At 44.0% G+C, this 22998-nt stretch overlaps 1 protein-coding gene across 2 annotated transcripts in view; it reads right to left on the bottom strand.

The window, feature by feature from the left end:
* MECR (mitochondrial trans-2-enoyl-CoA reductase) overlaps nt 1-22998 on the bottom strand; it is a 51550-nt gene that overhangs the window by 6184 nt on the left and 22368 nt on the right. For both annotated transcript variants that reach the window (XM_082247189.1, XM_082247190.1), the window contains exons 4-8: nt 21123-21266; nt 20933-21035; nt 12579-12681; nt 12430-12503; nt 9675-9735 (exon numbers count right to left, since the gene is read on the bottom strand). In XM_082247189.1, coding sequence (XP_082103315.1) covers nt 9675-9735; nt 12430-12503; nt 12579-12681; nt 20933-21035; nt 21123-21266 — 485 coding nt within the window. The remainder of the gene's footprint in view (nt 1-9674; nt 9736-12429; nt 12504-12578; nt 12682-20932; nt 21036-21122; nt 21267-22998) is intronic.

The raw sequence follows: 22998 nt of genomic DNA, 5'->3' as shown, positions 1-22998 counted from the left end.
ACGATTAGAAATCCTTCTGTAACCAATGCCATATGTATATTTTGCAGCAATGAGGTTGCGGAGGTCTTGAGACAGCTCTTTGCTTTTACCCAATATGAGAGTTTTTTTGTGTGACACCTTGGTAATGAGACATCTTTTTATAGGCCATCAGTTGAGACTGAACCAGATGATATTAATTTGCACTGACAAGGGGCAGGATTGCTTTCCAATTATGTATAGATTTCAGCTGGTGTCTTGGCTTTCCATGTCTTTTTGCACCTCACTTTCTTCATGTGTTCAATACTTTTTCCCGGTGTCAATCCATTTTATTACACATAACTTAAATTACAGAACTTATTTATTTTGGTTTCTTTTCATGTATCCGACAGCCTGCCTCTACATGGTTCAAATATCGGCCAGTCCCTGCTGAACCAGCCAAGTTTCAAACTGTCTATTGCCAGCTTTACTCTCATACAAAATCCTTAATTTTACCCAGGTTATGTCCCCCCCACCTCCTTTGCAACCTGGTCTTCACTGAACCGGACCACGTTACATTATTTAGTAGGAGCCAATGTAATCAAGATCACACAGCTCTTTGACCAATTTGTGGGGTCAAGTAGGATCAGTGCCAGGGGTTTTGCTACACAGCAAAGTTTCGGAAAACAGGCTAACAGACTGCAAGTATAATGCTGCTTTCTTCACTGCCATTTTTACCTCCCCCATCGAAAAGGTTGCTTCAAAAATATATTAAAATACACACACACACACACAGTATCTCACAAAAGTGAGTACACCCCTCACATTTATGTAAATATTTTATCAAATCTTTTCATGTGACAACACTGAGGAAATGACACTTTGCTACAATGTAAAGTAGTGAGTGTACAGCTTGTTAACAGTGTAAATTTGCTGTCCCCTCAAAATAACTCACACAGCCATTAATGTCTAAACTGCTGGCAACAAAAGTGAGCACACCCCTAAGTGAAACGTCCAAATTGGGCCCGAAGTGTAAATTTTTTTTGTGTGGCCATCATTTTCCAGCACTGCCTTAACCCTCTTGAGCATGGCATTCACCAGAGCTTCACAGGTTGCCACTAGAGTCCTCTTCCACTCCCCATGGTAACATCACGGAGCTGGTGGATGTTCGAGACCTTGCGCTCCTCCACCTTCCATTTGAGGATGCCCCACAGATGCTCAATAGGGTTTAGGTCTGGAGACATGCTTGGCAGTCCATCACCTTTGCCCTCAGCTTATTAGCAAAGAAGTGGGCGTCTTGGAGATGTGTGTGGGGTCGTTATGTTGGAATACTGTCCTGCGGTCCAATCTCCTAAGGGAGGGTATCATGCTCTGCTTCATTATGTCACAGTACATGTTAGCATTCATTATTCTCTCAATGAACTGTAGCTCCCCATTGCCGGCAGCACTCATGCAGCCCCAGACCAGGACACTCCCACCACTATGCTTGACTGTAGGCAAGACACACTTAGTCTTTGTACTCCTCACCTGGTTGCTGCCACACACATTTGATACCATCTGAACCAAATAAGTTTATCTTAGTCTCATCAGACCACAAGACATGGTTCCAGCAATCCATGTTCTTAAGCCCCGTACACACGTACCGATCGTCGGCCGAACGATCGGCCGTCTTTTGTCCCCGGGCTGTCGTGTCCGCTGAAAAGTGCAAAAGACTGCACACGAATTTTGTCTGCCAACAACAGCCGACTGCAGAAGTGATGTCATGTGATGGTTAACTTTCCCTGTGTTTTTTCTTTTCTGAGCATGCCCAGTCTTGCAAATCTGCTGTCTGTTGGCCGAATTCTGTACTGACTGGCGAACAATCGGCCGTTCTGGTGTCGGCATACAAAAATTTTAATGCTTGCACGACAGATTCTGTTCGGCCAAAAGTGCGCTGTCGGCTGTTGGAAGCATCATACTAACAAGCCGAAAATCGGCCGATCGGTCGTCGGCCGAATCTTTTCGGCCGACAATCGGTACGTGTGTACGGGCCTTTAGTCTGCTTGTCTTCAGTAAACTGTTTGCGGGCTTTCTTGTGCATAATCTTTAGAAGAGGCTTACTTCTGGGACGACAGCCATGCAAAATCAATTTGATGCAGTGTGTGGTGTATGGTCTGAGCACTGACAATCTGACCCTCCCCACCCCTTCAATCTCTTATGCTGGCAGCAATCATACGTCTATTTCCTAAAGACACCTCTGGATATGACGCTGGGCACGTGCACTCAACATCTTTGGTCGATCATGGCGGGGCCTGTTCTGAGTGGAACCTGTTCTGTTAAACCGCTGTATGGTCTTGATCCACTATGATACAGCTTAGTTTCAGGGTCTTAGCAATCTTCTTATATGTAGAGCAACAATTTTTTTTCAGATCTTTGCCATGAGGTGCCATGTTGAACTTCCAATAACCAGTATGAGAAAGTGAGAGCAACAACACCAAATTTAACACACCTCTTTCCCATTTACACCTGAGACCTTGTAACACTAACGAGTTAAATGACCCCGGGGAGGAAAATGGGCCCAATTTGGACATTTTTGTACTTAAAGGGTGTACTCACCTTCGTTGCCATCGGTTTAGACATTAATGGCTGTGTGTGTTGACTTATTTTGAGGGGACAGCAAATGTAAATTGTTATACAAGCTGTACCCTCACTACTTTACATTGTAGCAAAGTGTCATTTCTTCAGTGTTGTCACATAAAAAGTTATAATTTTTTTTTTTTTACAAAGATGTGAGGGGTATAATCACTTTTGTCAGATACTGTATAAATATATATATATATACACACACACACACACACACATACACATATACACACACACACACACACACACACATACTGCACGAAAATTAAAAATTAAAGGAACACTTTGAAAACACAGATCTCAATGTGGAAAAATATCATGCTGAATATCCATACGGTTATGGACTGGTGTTAGGAACTAAAGGATGCCACATAGTTTGATGGAAATGAAAATGATCAACCTACAGAGGGCTGAATTTAAAGGACACCCTGAAAATCAAAGTGAAAAAATTATGCAGCAGGCTGAAATTTGCTGAAATTTCATTGCATCAACTCAAAATGGCCCTCCGTAGTTTGTATGGCCCCCGCGTGCTTGTATGCATGCCTGACAACGTTGGGGCATGCTCCTAATGAGACAACGGATGGTGTCCTGGGGTATTTCCTCCCAGATCGGCATCACTGAGCTCCTGAAGAGACTGAGGGGCAACCTGGTGGCGTCGGATGGACCAAAACAGAATGCCCCAAAGGTGCTCTATTGGATTTAGGCCAAGCAAGGGGGGGCATTCTCTCCCCACATGAGACCGGGCATTGTCATGCACCAGAAGGAACCCAGGACCCACTGCACCAGCATAGGATCTGACAATGGGTCCAAGGATTTCATCCCAATGGCAGTCAGGGAGACGTTGTCTAGCCTGTAGAGGTCTGTGCGTCCCTATGGATATGGCTCCTCAGACCATCGCTGACCCACCACCAAACCGGTCATGCTAAACAATGGGACCCAGGACAGACATGCGGGGGACTGCCGAGAGAACGGCTCCCCGTCTGGACTGCCAGGCCAGCCCACAACACGCAGATCCTGGGCACCCAGGCAAGACCCCCAACTAGGCACTGCTCCCTGCAGAGCTTCCACCATGGCGGAGGAAACACAATAACTGAAGGCATGGTGGAAGAGGAGGGATTTTAAAAGCCGCAGTGTTTCCTGGGAAAATTGGGTGGAGTTACACGCTCTCCAGGTGCTGTCCTTAAAGGCAATTTGGGAAGGGTGTGTGTATATTATATATATATATATATATATATATATATATATATATATATATATTTATTTTTTATTTATTAATTTATAAAATGGGATTTTTGACTTCCAACAAAATCTCTCTCTCTGATGTTCATTGACAGACACAGCTCCTGAATCTTCTTAACCATTGGGTTAAACTGCCCCCTACAGGAATGGGACACTAGGCAGATAAAAGCTTGACTACACCTATGGGCAGTCCCAGGGGGTATACACCCTCTCTCCGCTTTAGGCACTTCGTTTTGTTACAAGCAGTGTCAGAGGAAAGCCAACTCCACAGAGGGGTGGGTGCTGCGTTGGTCAATGAACAAAAGAGAAATTGATTTTACGGTAAGCCAAAATTTCAATTTTCTCTTTCGTTCATTGACAGACACAGCTCCTGATTCTTTTTAACCATTGGGACATCCCAAAGCAGTGTTAAACATGAGGGATGAGAAAAAAGCAGAAAAAAATTCCCAAGGTTAACCATAGCCAACCAGGTAACGGAGCTCAACCATAAACAACTGGAGCTCACCTGAAAAAAAACAAATACACCCGCAAAGAGGACCAGGTCCTCTAAACAGCAGCCAGCAAAACCTTGCGACCAAAAAGGAAGCATCCGCAGATGCCAACACATCCACTTTATAAAAATGTTGTAAAAGTGTGCACCGACGACCAGGTGGTTGCCTTGCAAACCTGCGTCACTGATGCTTGTTAACGGAAGCCCAGTAGACATTAAGCACCCTAGTAGAGTGCTCCTTGACAAGAAAACGAACCTGACTCCTGATGCAATAGGCCTGAACCACCGTCTGTCTGATCCATCTGGAAATGGTTGCAGAAGAAGCGGACAACCCTTCATGAGGTCCGCCCGTGAGCACAAATAGAGAGTCTGACTTCTAAAAAACTTCGTAGCTGCAAGGTACACCGCAATTGCCCGGATCACATCCAATGCATGCAAGACAATTTACTTCGGATGTTTGGCCTGGGACACAGGGAAGGCAACACAATGTCTTCATTCAAATGACAGACCACCTTAGGAAGAAATGACGGACAGGGACGAAGCACCATCTTATCCTTGTGAATCCCCAATAAGGTGAACAACAGGATAACGCCGCCAGTTCTAACACCCTGCGTGCAGAGGTGATAGCCACCAAAAAATGCCACCTTCTGGGGCAGGGCAAGCAGGGAAATCTCCCGAATATTTTCAAAGGGAGGCTTCTGCAGAGCGTGAAGCAACACATTTTAGATCCCAGAGCAGCAACAGAGCCCGCCCTGAAGGAAACAAATGTCGGACACCCTGAAGAAAGGTAAGCACCAGGGAGTGTGAGGCCAAAGGTCGTTGTAAAAAGAACACCAAAACAGACACCTGGCCCTTGATGGTACTCAAGGCAAATTTCTGTTCAACCCCCCATTGAGGGTTAAGATCCGAGCCACCGAGAAGGAGCGAGGATGAACCCCAAGAGACTCATACCACGCATGTCTTCCACATATGATGGTAGGCCTTCCTTGAAGTAGATTTTCTAGCTTTCAACCGTGTATGAATCACGACTTAGACAAACCTCCATACTTCAACACCTGGTGTTCAACAGCCAAGCCGTCAAAGCCAGCGACTGTAGAGCAGGGTGGAAAAAAAAAAAATCGGTCCTTGGGAATGCAGATCCTCCCTGAGAGGAAGTCTCTAAGGAGCATCGGTGTTCAGTCGTACCCGGCATACAAAGACCGACGAGGTATCCCTTCTGCTTTGATCCTGCACAGGAGTCGTCGCAGAAATTTGAGAGGGCTGGAACAAACCGGTCAGCCCACCTTAGAATACCAGCTACTTACCAAACCGCCAGGACACTACTTGCGCCCCCTTGGTGATAGACATAAACCACGACCTTGGCATTGTCTGAATTAATTTGTATCGGACACCCCTGAAGGTGAATTGTCCAATGAGCCAGACAAAGGCTAATTGCTCGGATTTCAAGAACATTAAAATCCAGACCCCCTGAGCACATCTGTGCTGAGGACAACTCCCCACCCAGACAGGCTGGCATCCGTGGTGACAACCGTCCAGTACAGGGGGATAAATGATTTTCCCTGTCGAAGTGCCAGAGAACCAAGCCACCTCTAGATACCATGGATCCTTGTCCCATTTCACTAGAATCTCTTTAGCAGAGATCTTGTGTGGAACTGTGAAACAGACCGCCTCGAGGGTGGACCCCATCAGTCCCCAACACCCGCATGCAAGCCCGGAGGGATGACCGTCTGCAGGAGGCAAGTCAGCTTGTTGTTCAGCAGTGTCTGGAGTTTTTCCAGAGAAAGAAACACGCTGGCTGAGGCAGAATCCAGAGTCAGACCTAGATAGTCCAGTTTTGGTGTACAGAACCAAAGCAGATTCCTGAAGGTTCAGAATCCAACCGAAGAGTTTGCAGCCCAATCTCCAGTTGTTCATCAGAGCAGTCGGAGACTCCACTCGCAGAAGATTATCATCCAGGTACCCCAGTACCGTGATCCCCCTCGGACTCAAACAATGCCAGCATCGGGGCCAACACTTTTGTGAAGACTCGAGGAGCTGAGGCGAGACCAAAGGTCCACGCCACAAACTGATAATGCTCCTCATCCACGGCAAAACAGAGGAAGAGTTGGTGACCAGCACATATTAGAATGTGTATGTAGACGTTCTTGATGTCAATAGAAGCGAGAAAATAAATCCCCGATGTAGGGGCACCACTACTGTGTGAATGGAACTTCTGTACTCGCACAAGCAGTTTAGCGCCTTGAAGTCCAGAATTGGACGTACCTTGCCTTCCTTCCTGGGAAAAGGGGTTGGAGTAAAAAATTCTTAAAACGTTCCGAATCAAAACTGGAACATTTACCCCTTGAAAGATCAAGTCTTGCGCTACCCCAAAGAGACCCGTAAGTGATCTAGGGACAAGTGCAGATTGAAAGGGAAGAACCTTTCCGGAGGATAAGACCGAACTCAATCTCGTAGCATGACTGAATAACTTCCTGGACCCATGTGTCCTATACCAGGGAGGTCCATGGATCTGGAAACCAGCAAAGACTCCCCCCCCCCCCCCCCAGATACAGATGAGGGCGCCCCTTCATGCAGAGGCAACCTTCTCTGCATGTCTTGAAGAGCCTGCTCCTGGCTTGCCAGACCAGGTCCTCTTGGAACCTCCAGTGGAGGCACCGGCTTTTGATCCCTTGTCTTTAGACCCTGACACAGAACCGGTGACTAAATCCACCAGGAGGAAGCCGACTTCGTGAGATGGCTCAAACTAATCTCCTGGTCCAGTGACCAAGGATCCCTGTTCCATTTTGCCAGAATCTCTTCCTGCAGAGGCCTCGAGTGAGCCTGAGCAAACGGGACCGCTTTGAAGGTAGATACCATCAGGCCCAGAGCCCTCATGCAAGCCCGCAAGGAGGACTGATCGGTTTTCATCAGCAACCTGATCGCCCTTTGCAACTTCTGAAGCTTTTCCAAGGGGAGAAAGACCCTCGCCAGAGCAGAGTCGAGAGTCAGCCCCAGATAAGTGACCCGCACAGATGGCATCAGAGCAGATTTCCTGAAATTGAGCTTCCACCCAAATTCTTGAAGGGTCTGAACTGTAACAGATGTTGGTCAACAGATCTGAATGACAGTCTGCTCGCAACAGGAGATCGTCCAGATATCCCACAAATTGAAAATGCACCTCTGCCACCGAAAAGCGGAGGAATTGCTGATGTCCCTCGAATATGGGGACGTGGAGATACGCATCTTTGATATTGATGGAGGCCAGAAAATTCCCCCCCCCCCCCCCGATTCAACCACCGATCGAATGGACTCCATTGAAAACTTCTGCACCCACACAAAGTGGTTCAGAGCCTTGAGGTCCAGGATTGGACGCACCTTGCCCTCTTTTCTGGGCACTGTGAACAGGTTTGAATAGAAACCTTGAGCGCTTTCCTGCGGAGGAACCGGCAAGATCACGCCTTGAGCCAGGAGAGCCTGCACAGCTTCCCGAAGATCTTTCAAACGCTCTGGAGACAGGTGAAGATTTCAATGAAAAAACACTGTCCCCCGGCCGCGACCAAAATTCGATTTTGTACCCGGAACAAATCAGTTTGCAAACCCATTTGTCTTAAAAGAAGGATGCAGACGTCCCCCCACCCCAGGAACGGGTGAGAACGCCCCTTAATGCCGAAGAGGATTTGTCCGCAGCACCGGACTGACTGGCCTTGGACTTGCCCCAGTGCTTCTTAGCCCCTCCAGAAGCTCTGAATAGCTTACCTTTTTCTTGCGCCCCGGGGGGGGGTCGAAAAAAACATCTATGAGCAGTAAAGGAAAGACCCCGCTTAGCATGGGGCATTTTACCTATGGAGGATTGAGGAAGAGTACTCTTCCCGCCAGTCAGACCCTTGATCAACTCATCCATTGAGTCGCCAATGTCGGGGTTTTCTTGGAAGCTTAGTTAGCCGACCAGCTATTCAGCCAAACCATGCGCCGCAGGGCAATCCCCACAGCTGAAACTCTGCCAACCAGGGGAGCCGCATCCACGGACGCATCACACAAGAACACTAGGTTCTGGGCCATCTGGTCCAAAAGTTCCATCAGTTCTGGAGGAAACACATCAGGGTCCAAGTTCCCTTTCAGAACCCTAATCCATTCCGTAACCGTCTGTAATACTAAACCAGACACAAAGACCGGTTTCAAAATGGAACCCAACACATGAAGTTGGCGGGAAAGGGATTCCACCCGCCTGTCCACCGGATCCGTGAAAAGCAGGGAAACTTCCACGGGCACAATAGTAGATTTGTTCAACCTGGAAACAGGGTGATCCACCTTTGGTAGCACCGTCCAATGGTTGGAGACTGTATCAGCAAAAGGATACCGGTGTTCAAGCCTTTTGGCACCACTAGCACGTGCTTAACGCACCGCCACTGGTCATTCACAGTATCATGAAAAGTCTTGGGACAGGGGAAAACCTTGCCAGACTTTTGGGTCTTGCGGGAGCCAAAGGCCACCCACGTCCCTGCCGGAGTGGGCTCAGTCATTTTTAAAGTTTCCCTCACTGAAACAATCAGGGCTCCCACTAAAGCGCGTTCCCGCGCTGCAGACAAAGACAGGTCCTCTTCACCATCTGACTGAGGACAGTGAGCCTTCAGGTAGTGGGGCATCCGTGGTGACCATATCAGCCTCTGAATCAGAGGACTCCACCATTGATGGAGGGCAGCGGCCATTTCCGGCTAGTAACCTTTTTCATGATAAAAATCAACTTTTGTTGCCAGGCTTTCCAGAGCTGCTGAAATCGTGGCCAGTAACTGCGATCCGGACTGTCCAGGAGTCACACAGAGTGGGTCTGAGGGTGAAATCACAGCCTGGGACTCAATGAAAGTACAAAAAAACAGAGTACTGTCACTTTAAGAAGAGCCAATCGCGGTTCCCACCATTGATCGCCGGGTCTGCAGAGTCCCCCTTTAATATACACTAACAGCAGAGTTTGTAGGGATATGCCCGCAAAGACCCCAGTACTGTACCACCTCCAGAGAGAACCCTCTTGAATGGCCTGGACGATAGAGAAAAAAAAAAAAAACAAATACATACACACACATTATATATATATATATATATACACACACACACACACACACATATACACATACATATACACACACACACACATATATACATACATACACAAGAACCTTTCCTTTTCACACTGCAGTCTAGTATTTTAAGTCTGACTAAACCTGCATTACACTGCAAAACTCTGGGCAGGCACACATCCTTAAAGCCCAATTGCAAAAAAAAAAAAAAAAAAACATTTCTTAATTCAGTAGTGTGAGGATGAGGTAGAAATAAATACAATTCCTCCAGAACTTACAGACATTCCACATTAAAAATCAGACAGTATATTACTCACCACAGGAACAGTAACAGGCTGTTTAGCCATTCCTCCATAAGTCACCATAGTGCCACCATAACTAAAAGCCAACAACAAAAACTGTCACTCTCATTTCTACTACATCTGAAACAATGTCCTGTGCAATTTAATTTACTGTGCAACCTTACTGCCTACAAAGGATAATTGGCACATGCCAACAGGAAATGTAAATGTTATGTAATGTTCATGTGTAGTGATAACTATTTTCACATATAATTTGGAACATATGTATAATAATTGGTAACACAAAGGGTATGGACAAAAAAGGTATGACACCAGAACTGGGGTCCGCCATGTCATTAAAAAAAATAAAATAAAAAATAGGCTATTCTTTGTAAATAGAAAAGCAGAGGGAGGAAGCAGAACTGGTGTCCATCACAGATACTATTTAGAGGCTACTGGGAGCAAGAGGAACAGCTCCAGCTGTAGGTCCCAGCAGCAGCTTAGTGGAGCTACATGCAGCTACTATGGCAAGAAATGACCTAGCGTGAACTAGAGTTATACATAATATAAATGGTTTAAAAAAAAACAAAAAAAACGTAAAAATCACTGTGCCTGGCATTGGGCTTTAAAAGAAAACCACACTAAGGACAATGCAGGTACAGCAACTGAGAACTCTTAAAAAAAAAAAAAATACAACAGAAAGAAATGATCCTTTAGATGTAGGGACTCTATGTGCAGCAAAATGTTCATAAAGACTTTATAGAAAGAATATATTAAAAACTATATATATTTTTTTTATTTGTAACCAATTTGGCTGAGATGCGGCCTGAATGGTGCGACCTTGGGCCATGTTCCTCTCTTGGCCACATCCCAAGTCACTCATCCCTATATAACTCCAGGGAATGGGCTTCCTGTTTGTAAAGCCTGCTGTCCACACACTGTTTCTGTGCCTGTTATGTAGTTTTTTTTACATGTGGGGTTATTTTATATCCACCTGGTCTCTGCGACATTTGCTATTTTGAGGAGACGCCATTGTTTCACTTGCTCCCCCTCCTTTTCTTTACACTAAATATAAGTTTTCTAAAAGATATACATTTTTTGCAGACTTTTTTGTTTGGTCTTTCTACAATAGTGGTGACCATAGCTTCCACTTGTTGGATATTTTACAAACATTAATTCGCCCTTTCTGGATTCCTGTTTGACATAGGTCTTTTGGACTTGATTTTGACATGGGACAATGCGTAAATTCTATTACATGGAGCTTGCATTTGTATCATGGCGAACTACTACCACATATAGCACTAGTGTAACATATACCCTTTCTTATGCTTTCCTCTTTTTTTCCTTTAAACTCAATATATTCTGTACTATGTAGAGGGTTGATCTTTCGGTGACTCCAGAAAGTCCCATGGGCCTGGAGGAAGACAGCATCGTCTTACACATTTTGCTTTTATGCCGGATAACGGTACTTTTTCTTTGAACAGCCAATGCTAGGTTAGTTAATATCTTTATGTAACAATGTATTAAAATTGTATATGTACTCATTATCTATATCCATTTTTACAATTATATGATGTACATACATTATCTTTATTCTACATAAATAAATGCGCTAAACCTATTTGTTAGCACCCCTGAGAAAGAGACAATATCTCAAAAAGCGTTGGATGTCTTCAGATGCCTTATTCGGGCTAGGTTTCAACATTTCTGTCTATACATTCTGCCGCCAACTATCAGTTACCATGAAATTTGCATATTTTAATGAGGTTTTAAAGGATACAAATAAAGATAGAAAATATTCTTTCTATATCGGCTTTCTGTAAATTCTAGAGGGTAATTTTTTACTGTTGTATATCATTTAGGATGATTGTAGTCTCAAAAAGGTCCTCATAGTATTTTTGAAAATACAGGTTGCATGAATATCATGCTGGGACTTCTAGCTTCAACACTTTCCAACTCCCTAACAAAGTCAGAATTAGGACATATTTTCTCTTCGGTATCCTTCTTTCAAATCAGTGACCAACTATTGTAGCCAGAAACTACACTTTAAGAGGTTATTCATTGTAGACCATGCATTTATCTCAAGAGTTTCCTTTTTTGGAAGCAGTTGAAAAAATTAGGAATTGTGTTAGCACACCATCAGGTTAGGTTTAGACCCCGTTCAGACAGGGGCGACACGACTTGCTGGGGCGACCTGTGAAGTCGCGGTGCACGAACTCGGCGCGACTTGCACGGACTTCATATAATTGAAGTCAATGCAAGTCGCCTCCAGGTCGCCCCAAAGTAGTACAGGACCCTTTTTCTAAGTCGGAGCGACTTGTGTCGCTCCTATTAGAACGGGTCCTGTACTATTCAATGGCGGGCGACCGACGGCGACTTGTCAGGCGACCAAGTCGCCTGACAAGTCGCGCTAGTGTGAATGGAGTCTAAAACAGGCAAGTCTCTGATTTGCACTTTTGCATTCCTTTAATTGTCTTTTTGCAAAAAGCCACAATTAAAACTTTATAAAAATATTTATTATGAACATTATTGTAGTTCTATCTCTTGGTAAGTAAGAATTTTGAAAGTCATGTTGACTTTGCGTGCAATATTAACTCTTATGAAACATACAAAATCAGTAGCACCATATTCTACAGGCTCTGTGCATTCAGAAATTACACGCCTTGAGGATATTTTACTAACTTTAAAAGCTGAAAGTGAAATTAGACAAAAAAGGTAATAATAAAAAAATGCCACCTAAAGTGAAAAATGGGAGGCTGAGCCTTGTAATTAAGGAGTTAAGGCTACTTACTCTAAATGACGCAGCATTTCAGTTGTGCTTTTCCCACCAACACAGTTCAATGCTAATCGTGGGCGGGGGCAAGTCTGCAAGAAATATAATTATGGCATTACAGACATGAAATCAGCACTATGTATAATGGGCAGGAAGATTGGTCTTACCTTAAATAAATCCTTCATCTCTGGCTTGCGCAGCTGTTCCTCTGTGATCACATGATCGGCTCCCAAATCATGAAGTCTCTGCACCAGGTTCTGAAGCTCTGGCCTGCAGAAATATAGATAATTTCAGAAGGCTTGTTATCCTCTACGATATCAGAATACAGTGATCAGAACACAACAGTTCTGCTAGTGCTTTCTTCTTGTGACTACACTGAGCTCCAACTTACTACAACTAGTAATAAGAACTGTCAAAAAAATACTTTAGGGATCCCCATGGGAGTATCCATAATTGCAAAAAAATTGATTTTTGTCTTACGGTAAAATCCTTTTCTCTGATGTTCATTGACAGACACAGCTTCATATCTTCATTGACCAATGGGTTATGCTGCTCTCCTTAAGCAGTAGGACACTAGGCAGAAAAGTGTTAAAAAAGCTTGACTACGGCTATCGGGCAGTCCCAGGGGGTGTACTTCCACTTCCTGCTATAGGATCTCAGTTTTGTAACAAGCAGTGTCAGAAGAATACATAACCCAACTCCACAGAGGGGTGGGTGCTGTGTCCGTCAATGAACATCAGAGAAAAGGATTAAATCCAGTTTTCTCTTTGGTTCATTGACTGATGGGATGTCCCAAAGGTGTCAGCATAAAAGATAGGAAAAACACAACAAAAAACAAAAAACAGAATTCTCCACAGGGCTTAAAGCCAACCAGGTACCAAAAGAGCTCAATTAGGAACAACTGGAGCTCACCTATCATGAAAATTACACCCTCAAGAGGCAGAAGCCTCTGCAACAGCGGTCTGCAAAATTTTGCGGCCAAAAGCAGCATCTGCAGATGCGAAAACTTCCACCTTGTAAAACTTTGTGAATGTGTGTACAGACAACCAGGTGGCCGCTTAGCAAACCTGGACCACTGACGCCTGATGGTGGCAGGCCCAGGAGGCACCAAGCACCCTTGTAGGATGTGCCTTAACAGGGAAAGGAGGAGCCTGACCCTGGAATAGCCCTGCACCACCGTCTGCCTGATCCATCTGGAAATGGTCACAGCGGATGTGGCCTGCCCCTTACGAGAACCATCCGTAAGGACAAATAGAAAACTGCAAAAGACTGCACACGAATTTTGTCGGCCAACAACAGCCGACTGCAGAAGTGATGGTCATGTGATGGTTAACTTTCCGTGTGTTTTTTCTTCTCTGAGCATGCCCAGTCTTGCAAATCTGCTGTCTGTCGGCCGAATTCTGTACTGACTGGCGAACAATCGGCCGTTCTGGTGTCGGCATACAAAAATTTTAATGCTTGCACGACAGATTCTGTTCGGCCGAAAGTGCGCTGTCAGCTGTCGGAAGCATCATACTAACAAGCCGAAAATCGGCCGATCGTTCGGCGGCCGAACAGTTTCGGCCGACAATTGGTACGTGTGTACGGGCCTTTAGTCTTACCAGGCCTGCGTACCAAGTCTGGCGAGGCCAGTCTGGGGCCACCAGAATAATTGGAATCCCTTCTGCTTTGATTCTGCGCAGATATTCGGTGCTACTACCCCCAAGGGGCCACCAGATCGTCTGCCAGAGGGTCTCGGATTCTTGCCACAAACCTACAAAAATTCCAGGTGATGCACAAGGCTAACAGGTCCACATTGGGGGTCCCCCACCGGAGACACAGTTGTTGAAACAACTCCGGGTGAAGTGACCATTCGCCCGGACTTCGGGCCTGCCGACTGAGGTAATTCGCCTGCCAATTTACCACCCCTGGAATATGCACAGCAGAGAGGGCTGGAACATATCTTTCTGCCCACCCCAGGATGCCAGCCACTTTGGCGGCTAGGGCACTTTTGGTGCCCCCTTGATGATTGACATATGTCACGGCCCTGGCGTTGTCAGATTTAGAGCTGCAACTAATGATTATTTTCATAAATCGATTAGTTGGCTGATTATGGTTTTGATTAATCGATTTGTTGGATATTACCCTTAAATAAAGTGTTGTGCAAGTCAATATGTAAAGTGTAAAATTTAAAAAAAAAGGCAATTTATTCTTAAATCTATATATACACAGTGGTAAATATAAATAACCAACAATATGGTTAGGGAGCAAAATATCTAATCCACTCTGAGAATAACAGACAGAAGAGATATACTGTATATACTTTTAGAGGTTGAATCTGGTAAATATCATCAGACTCCGGGATCACATTTTTTATTAAAAGAAAAAAAAAAAATAAAAATTAAGGACGGTTGTGCCGATTTTCAGACAGAACTGTATTATAATATGCATGACAGACTCCTTTGTCATATGCAGGTGGCTTGATAAAAGCTACCTGCGCCTGCTGTAACTTATGCTGGCCATACAAAAACAACGTCTTCCTTCAAAAAAAAAAAAAAAGTTATTTTAAGTACGTTCGTATTTTCTAATCATTAGTGGGGTCAAATCAACATTCGCTTTGAACCACAGTGACGGGAAAATTCAAGAAAACAGAATTTTCAGACAGTGTATGTGGTTTTCATTCAGGAATTACATTCATGTTAAAACTCAATGTTAAAAACAAGTGAAATAGACAAAGATTTTTCGTATGAATATTCTCGTCCGAAAATCGATACATGTATGGCCAGCATAAGGCACGGTTCACACCTATGCTTGCTTTTGATCAATTTTTGCACAACCGATTGTGCTGCGATTTGCGTTTTGCATTTTTTTGGCCAATTTGTTGGGCAGATTACAAAACGCAAATCGTGGCAAAAACGCACTACATGCTTTCCTGCAGCTTCTCCATTGAAGACTATTGAAACCAAAAACAAAAAAAAACAAAAAAACAAAAAGAAGAGCACTGTTTTGCGTTGAAAAAAGGTCCTGGACCCTTTCCAAATACGCAGCGGCTGAAAAAAGCATAGATGTGAACGTGCCCCATAGTAAACCATGTTAAACTGTAGTACATTTCTGCAAAAAGCAGCAAAAAATGCATAGGTGTGAACCAGGTCTAAGACATCTAGTAGCAGCAGCATGCTTTTTTTTTTTGTATCACATGTAATAATGTGGTTAAAAAAACTAAAATTAGCCCCTTCTAGTACACAAAAAGAAGATAATGGTTACTATAAGGGGTTCATTTACACTGTAAAACAGTAAAAGTAATAATATACATTACTTAGATCATATATATAATAATTAAATACACCTAGAAGTAGGATATTTGGGCATTTTAACAAGGAGACAGACATGAAGCTATATGAAGGGTGGAAGGGAGATCTAAAACTTTTATATTATTAAAGTAGTACTAAAAGCTGAGACTTTTTTTTCATGGATATAATTATTTTAATTAAAATTGCACAATACTGGTAAAAGCTTACTTTAAATGTAAGTCTAATGCTTTATATTACCCCCAGTCTATCAGCCTCCACCTTCTCTGTATTCAGATGCTGATCTTCCCCTTCAGAGTGCCCCAATAGCAAGCTGCAAAGTATAGTATAGTGTAGTGTGTCCCTATAGCAAGGTAAAAAAAACTTCTGCCTTTAGACCCCCTCACTTCCTGCCCAGGACTACATGTCCCATGAGGCATTGCTCCTTACACATTCACTAGTTTTCAGGCACTTACTGACATGTATGGAGGGTGTACTGAGCTGTATATGTGCTGCACTGTATTTCCTGATATGTAAACAAATAATGCATTCTGTATGCAGGCCAACTAATTGGCTGACTAATCGATTATGAAAATAGTTGACAACTATTTTTATAATCAATTTGTTGTCGATTAATTGAGGAGTTGTTTCGGCCCTAGTGCGATTGAATCCTTACCGGACACCCCTGCAGACAATCCGTCCACTGGAACAGGCAAAGCCTGAGTGCCCCAGCTTCCAGGATGTTGATCGGCAGACTGCTGCCGCGACCAGACATCCTGGGCTGATTCCGTGCCCAGAAAACCTCCCCATCCGAACAGGCTGGCGTCCGTGAAGACCACCATCCAGTACAGGGGGAAGAGAAGACTTTCCCTGTCGAAGCGCCAGGGAGTGAAGCCACCAAATTAGGGATTCCCTCGTACCTCGGCTCAACAGGATCAGATTGAGATGATCGGTGGTTAAACAACAAGAGCCGAATCGCCTGCTGCATTTTCAGCAGCTTTGTTTCTGGAAGAAACAACTGGGCTGAGGCTGAATCCAGTGTCAGACCCAGATAGTCCAGCTTGTTGGATGCTGATTTCTGAAAATTTAGAGTCCAGCCGAACTCTTGCAGAGTTCGCACCATGATGTCCAGATCCTTTCTTCAGGACAGACAGAGACTCTGCTCTCAGAAAGAGATTGTCCAGGTACCCCAGTAAGGGAGTAAGGCTAACACTGTGGCCAACACTTTTGTGAACACCAGAGGAGCGGAGGAGAGACCAAAGGATAATGCAACGAACTGATAGTGCTCCTCGCCTACTGCAAAGCGAAGAATACGCTGATGCCCGACATATTTTGGGATATGAAGGTAAGCGTTCTTGATATCCTTAGAGGCCAGGAAATCCCCATGATGAAGGGAAGACACTACCATGCGAATGGACTTCATTCTGAATTTCTGAACCCGCACAAAGCAGTTCAGGGCCTTGAGGTCCAAGATTGGACAAACTTTGCCCTTTTTCCTGGGAACCGTAAATAGGTTTGAATAAAACCCCTGAAAACGTTCCGACTCTGGGACTGCTACAATGACTCCTTGTGACAGCAGATCTTGAACTGCCCAGAGAAGGCCCTAAAGCCGATCCGGGAACAGGTGCAGGTTGGAAGGAAAGAACCTTGGCGGGGGCGAGGACCGAAACTCGATCTTGTAACCAGACCAACTCGTGGACCCATTTGTCTAGAATGAAGGAGGTCCACGGGTGCGGAAAGAAGAAAAAACGTCCCCCCACCCCATAAACAGATGAGGCGTCCCTTTAGGCAGAGTAGGGCTTGTCTGCTGGGCCAGTGGAGCCCGCCTTAGACTTACCAACCCAGGGTCTCTTGGAACATCCCGAGAAGGTACGGGAGGATTTGGACCCCTTGTCCTGTGACCTTGCGGGACAAAAGAGCCGCTTGTGGGCTGAGAGGACAGGACCACGTTTGCAGCGAGGCTCTCTACTCTTTGTAACCTGCCGGAGCAGGGTGCTCTTGCCTGTGAGACCTTTTATGATCTCTTCCATGGAAGCGCCGAACAAGCGGCCCCCCACGAAGGGGAGATCTGTCAGCAACCAGATCATGCGGTGCAGAGTCACCACTTTCACCGACACCCTGTAGGCTAAAGGGGCCACGTCCAGGGAGGCATCACAAATTTACTGTTAGCCCCTGTATCAACTGGTACGCCAGCTCAGGAGGATGCTGATCCCTTTTCCAAATCCGGACACAAAAGCTTTGCCCATCTTCTTAAGGTCTGGGAGACCAATGTTATGGCAAACACCAGCCTTGAGATTGAACCTGCCATGGTAAAAAGATAGGGGACCAGAGATTCAGCCTTCCTATCAACAGGGTCTTTAAAGGACGGAGTGTCCTCCTCTGGCAGCAACGTGATTTATTTTTAACTAGAAACCTGAGAATCCACCACCGGTGGAGCGGTTAGTTTCTTAGCGGTTAGAGGGACGCCTCAAATGGCAAATTGATACCTCCTAGCAAAATGCTTAGGTATGCATCTCATCGAAATAGGCAGGAAAGAGGAACGCCTTAGTCACCTTGGATGGTCTGCGGATGCCGGCGTGGCCGACGCAGCATTAGTTGTGTCCTCCATTTTTAAAGTTTCCCGCTCTGATACAATCAATGTCTCCACAAGCCCCTTTTCTTGCGCAGATGTAGTGGAAGAGGAGTCATCCTCACTATCAGAGCACTCAAAGTGCGTGAACGCAGACCCCATTGGATGACTAGCGTCCAGGAACCCTGAAAACATGGCTGCCCGATCCCCTATATGCGGCCACCAGAAAATGGCGACGCCACTCGGCAAGGCGCATCTGGGTAGGAAGGACCTATGGGGGGGGCCTCGCGTCCACCCCGAATTTTCCCAAGCTTGTGGAGGCATCCGTTTTTTGGAACGGAACAGAACCCTATTTTTCCTCCGTTCAAAAAACGGAAAGGAAGGAAAATCGGATGTCAGCGGTGACATCCGCAATTCCCATAGACTTACATTATGTCCACATATCATCCGCAAACGGATGGGATGATATGCGGACTTACGGAGCGGATGACACAACTGTCATCTGCTCCGTGAAAAAAAAAAAGTCCCGCAGCGGACAAAAACAGCGGAGCGGCCGTGTAAAAGAGGCCTTAAATGTAGAAGAAAAACAACAAAAAGGAAAAAGTTCAAAATGTCAGGACCATAGATCCCAGCAAGGAGCTAGGACCTTACTCCTGACTAGGCAGAAAATAACTGAGCTCCTAAAGCAGGAAGTGGGAATATACCCCCTGGGACTGCCCTATAGGCGTAGTCAAGACTTTTTAACCCTTTTCCACCTAGTGTCCTACTCCTAAGAGCAGCAGCATAACCCATCGGGTCAATGAAGATATGAAGCTGTGTCCCTCAATGAACGAAAGAGAAATGGCAGATTTCAACGCTGTGGGGGTCATGTCTTGCATATATAGGTATATTTGGGCATCTTCAAAATCAGAAGTATCTTGATTAGGCTATACTGCAGCAGAATTATTTTCTAAACATGAAATTAATCCAGAAGACTCATAATTTTTCTCATTAGTAACCATAATTGCTAAATCATTTGTTTAGTAAAGAAACGGCAACGAAAAATGCTGTGTAAGTAAGATTTGCACTACTGTGACTTTTTTTGGATTGAGGTTTGAGTGACACCTAAAATATAATCTAACTCTAAACTAAAGATAGGCCAGATATTGTGTCCTGTGTATTTTATAAAACAAATTGAGGGAAGTACTGCCTCAGAAAATTTCAGATGCCAACCAGATTCAAGCAGGGCTGGGCAAAGGCAGAACATGCACCAAACACAAGGATTCTGCTGGCAATAGAGGGGGGGGGGGGAAGAGAGATTAACTGATGGAGCAAAGCCACTCCTTTCTCTGCACTGCCCAGAAGTGTTCTTCACTGTGCAGGACCACAATTGTCCAACTGACAGCCTAGTCCTGTAGTCTACAATAGAACCTGGCTCTCCATGTGTAACTAGTCGAGCTCTGTTGTATGTTTGACAGCCATTACTGATACACAAAGAGCAGTGCACAACTGCCAGTGCTCTGACAATCAAATTGGGAGAACAACTTTCTTTTGCTGTAATCTGCAGTGCTGAGCTGTCAGCTTGACAGCAACCAGCCACTTTGACTTCTTCTTTCCCTGGCAACACTTGTACCCTGTTTTTTGGACACCAATTTGCAGCACTTCATTGTTCTAGAAACATATTTTTAAAAAGGGACTAACCACAGAATAAAAGTTGCACTTTTTGATGAGTTAGAAACCAATTTATTTACCAGAAGGAAGAATGAATTTTGGTTAAAATAATGATGTTTTAACAGGTTGATCATGACTAATGCTGGATATACACTATACAATTTTCTGAAGACTTTTTCCTTTAGACTTACCAAAACCATATAATATGAGGTCAAACCTAAACACTTTCAATTTGTATGCAATCTGCCAGGCCCTTGCACTACATAGAAAAGGTAAATCTAAAGGAAATCCAACAAAAGCTGTATAATGTGTATCCAGCTTTTAACACACATTACTGCATCACAACATTTTTCTCAAATCTTGTTCAATTGTCCTTGGACTTGGTTGACTCTGGGGCCAGTGGTGGTCATTTCTGTACCCTGCACTGGCCTGGCCACTGAGTATGTGGATGTGAAAATTACATCTGCCCCAGCTTGGAGGGGGGCTTCTTGGCCTTTCCATCTTGGGTACTAGAGAACCTTTTTTCAGCCCCTGGATCAAAGACAGTTTTACACTTTCCTTCCATAATGATAATCTTGCAATGCTGACTAGTTATAAGTTGCCTAAGACAGGTGGTCATATTTTATAAAGCTAACTGAATGTCCAGCTAAGCTCTAATGTGTCAGTCAGTAATGCCTAAGAAGAGGGATACACAGGTGAATTATATACAGCAGTGGTCCTCAACCCTGGCCTACAAGGCCCACTAACAGGCCAGGTTTGCAAGATAACTGAAATACATCCCAGGTGATATCATTTGCTGCTCAGTGATTGCAGTATTCTAGTCTGCATCTCCCCAAGGTAATACTTAAAATCTGGCCTGTTAGTGGGCCCTGAGGACCGGAGTTGAGGACCACTGATATACAGTACACAGCTGAATTATATACAGTATACAATTACTCTATGTAATGCAGTGTTAAAAGACAGTCATTTTATTTGGATTCTATGGAAGTGTTCCACATTACAAATGTCTTATTACATAATATATAGGTGTACATACCTATCCCTTACTATGTTAATGGTGGTGATGCCCAATGATGCTGCAATCTGTATAACAGCCTGACCAACACCACTATTGCTGGCATTCTGTATGACTGAATCACCTGTGAAAAAGAAGGAAGTATAAATACGAGGTACACTTTGTGCAATGCTTTATTTCATCTGTGATAGCACTGGTACTCAACACTTACCTGGTCGCAGAGTCTCAAAATCAGTCAGCAGTCTGTATGCAGTACAGGGGTTAACGCTCAGAGTTGCTGCTATTTCTATGGATATGTCACTTGGGACTCGTACTAGTGCTGCCTCACTGAAAACTCCTTCTGTACGCCATGTGCCTGGAGAACAAAATTTGTGTAATAAGTCACGGTAGAAAAAGAAATTCACGTTCCCCCTTTTTTTTTGTGCAAAATAACAGAGCAAGTTATATATATATATATATATATATATATATATATATATATATATATATATATATATATATATATATATATATATATATATATATAGAATGCCTAAGCAAAGACAAAAATATGAAAGGAAACAAAAAGAAAAGAAAAAAAAAAAAAAAAAAAGAAAAGAAAAAAAAGATGAAAATAAGGAATACATGCTAAATGAAGTGAAAGTTTAGAAACTGTACGGCTATCAGATTTTTTTTCACTGGACTAGAGCTGCACAATTGTAAAAAAAAAAAAAAAAAAAAAAAAAAAAAATTGCGATCTTGATTCACTCTCCCTCACAATCTTAAAACGGCAATTCCTCAATTCATACAGAGCAGCTGCTCAATCACAGCTGTCAAAAAAAAAAAAAAAGTGCCTCCAGCAAAGGTTTATCAACATCACTAAGGCTGCACTATAAACACAATGCTTTACAAAGTATAATTTCGTTCTTTTAGATCAAAGGAATGAACTTCCATCTGTAAAGGAGGGCAGTTTAACCTCTTAACCGCTTGCCGACCGCCGCACAACTATTTACTGCGGCGGTCAGCCCCACACAGGCAAAGCGTCGTAGGGCTACGTCACTAGCCTGTGAGGCTCTAGGGAGCGCTCCCGCGCGGTCATGGGCCCCGGGTCCCCCGGGCACTCGCGATCGTCCGTTACACAGGAAGAAAGGCAGGCGGCTGATGTAAACAAAGCCGCCCGTCATTCTTCCCTGTGTAAGAATGGAGATCAGACGGTTCTACTATGTAGGACCGTTGATCTCTGTTCTTACACTAGTAGCCACAGCCAATCACAGTTAGAAACACGCCCCTAGGACACACTTAACTGTATTGGAGAGGGAGGGGTTAACTCCTTCACTGCCAGTGTCATTTTTACAGTAACAGTGCATATGTATAGCACTGATTACTGCAGTAATGTCACTGGTAACCCCAAAAGTGTCAAAAATGTCAGTCAAGGGTCTGATCTGTCCGCCACAATGTCGCAGTCCCGCAGAAGAATAAACAAAAAAAAAAAAAAAAAAAAAACACACAACAAAAATGACAAAAATCTTTCCCTTTGTTAGTAAACGCGATAACTTTTGCGCAAACCAATCAAAATACGCTTTTTGCGATTTTTTTTACTAAACATATGTAGCATAAAACAAATTGGCCGAAAATGTTAAAAAAAATTTTTTTGGGGAATTTCATATAAAAAAATGTGAAAAATATTGTTATTTTTGCAAAATTGACGGTCTTTTTTTATTTATAGAGCATGATTAAAAAAAATCGCACAGGTGATCAAATACCACCAAAAGAAAGCTCTGTTAGTGGGAAAAAAAAGGACGTCAAATTAGTTTAGGTACAGCGTCGCACGACCGCGCAATTGTCCGTTAAAGTCACGCAGTGCCGAATCGCAAAATAGGCCCTGGTCAGGAAGGGGGTAAAATCTTCCGGGGATTAAGTGGTTAAAGACTAAACCTTTTTCTGACACTTGTTGCTTACAAGTTAAAGATCTGTATTTTTTGCTAGAAAATTACTTAGAACCCCCAAACATTACACACACATTATATATATATATATATATATATATATATATATTTTTAGCAGAGACCCTAGAGAATAAAATGGCGATCGTTGCAATATTTTATGTC

This window comes from Pelophylax lessonae (assembly GCF_965119305.1).
Source record: "Pelophylax lessonae genome assembly, chromosome: 2".
In the NCBI taxonomy this organism is placed as follows: Eukaryota; Metazoa; Chordata; class Amphibia; order Anura; family Ranidae; genus Pelophylax; species Pelophylax lessonae.
Note: the sequence above shows the minus strand (reverse complement) of the source record. Positions and strands in the feature narration are given on the sequence as shown.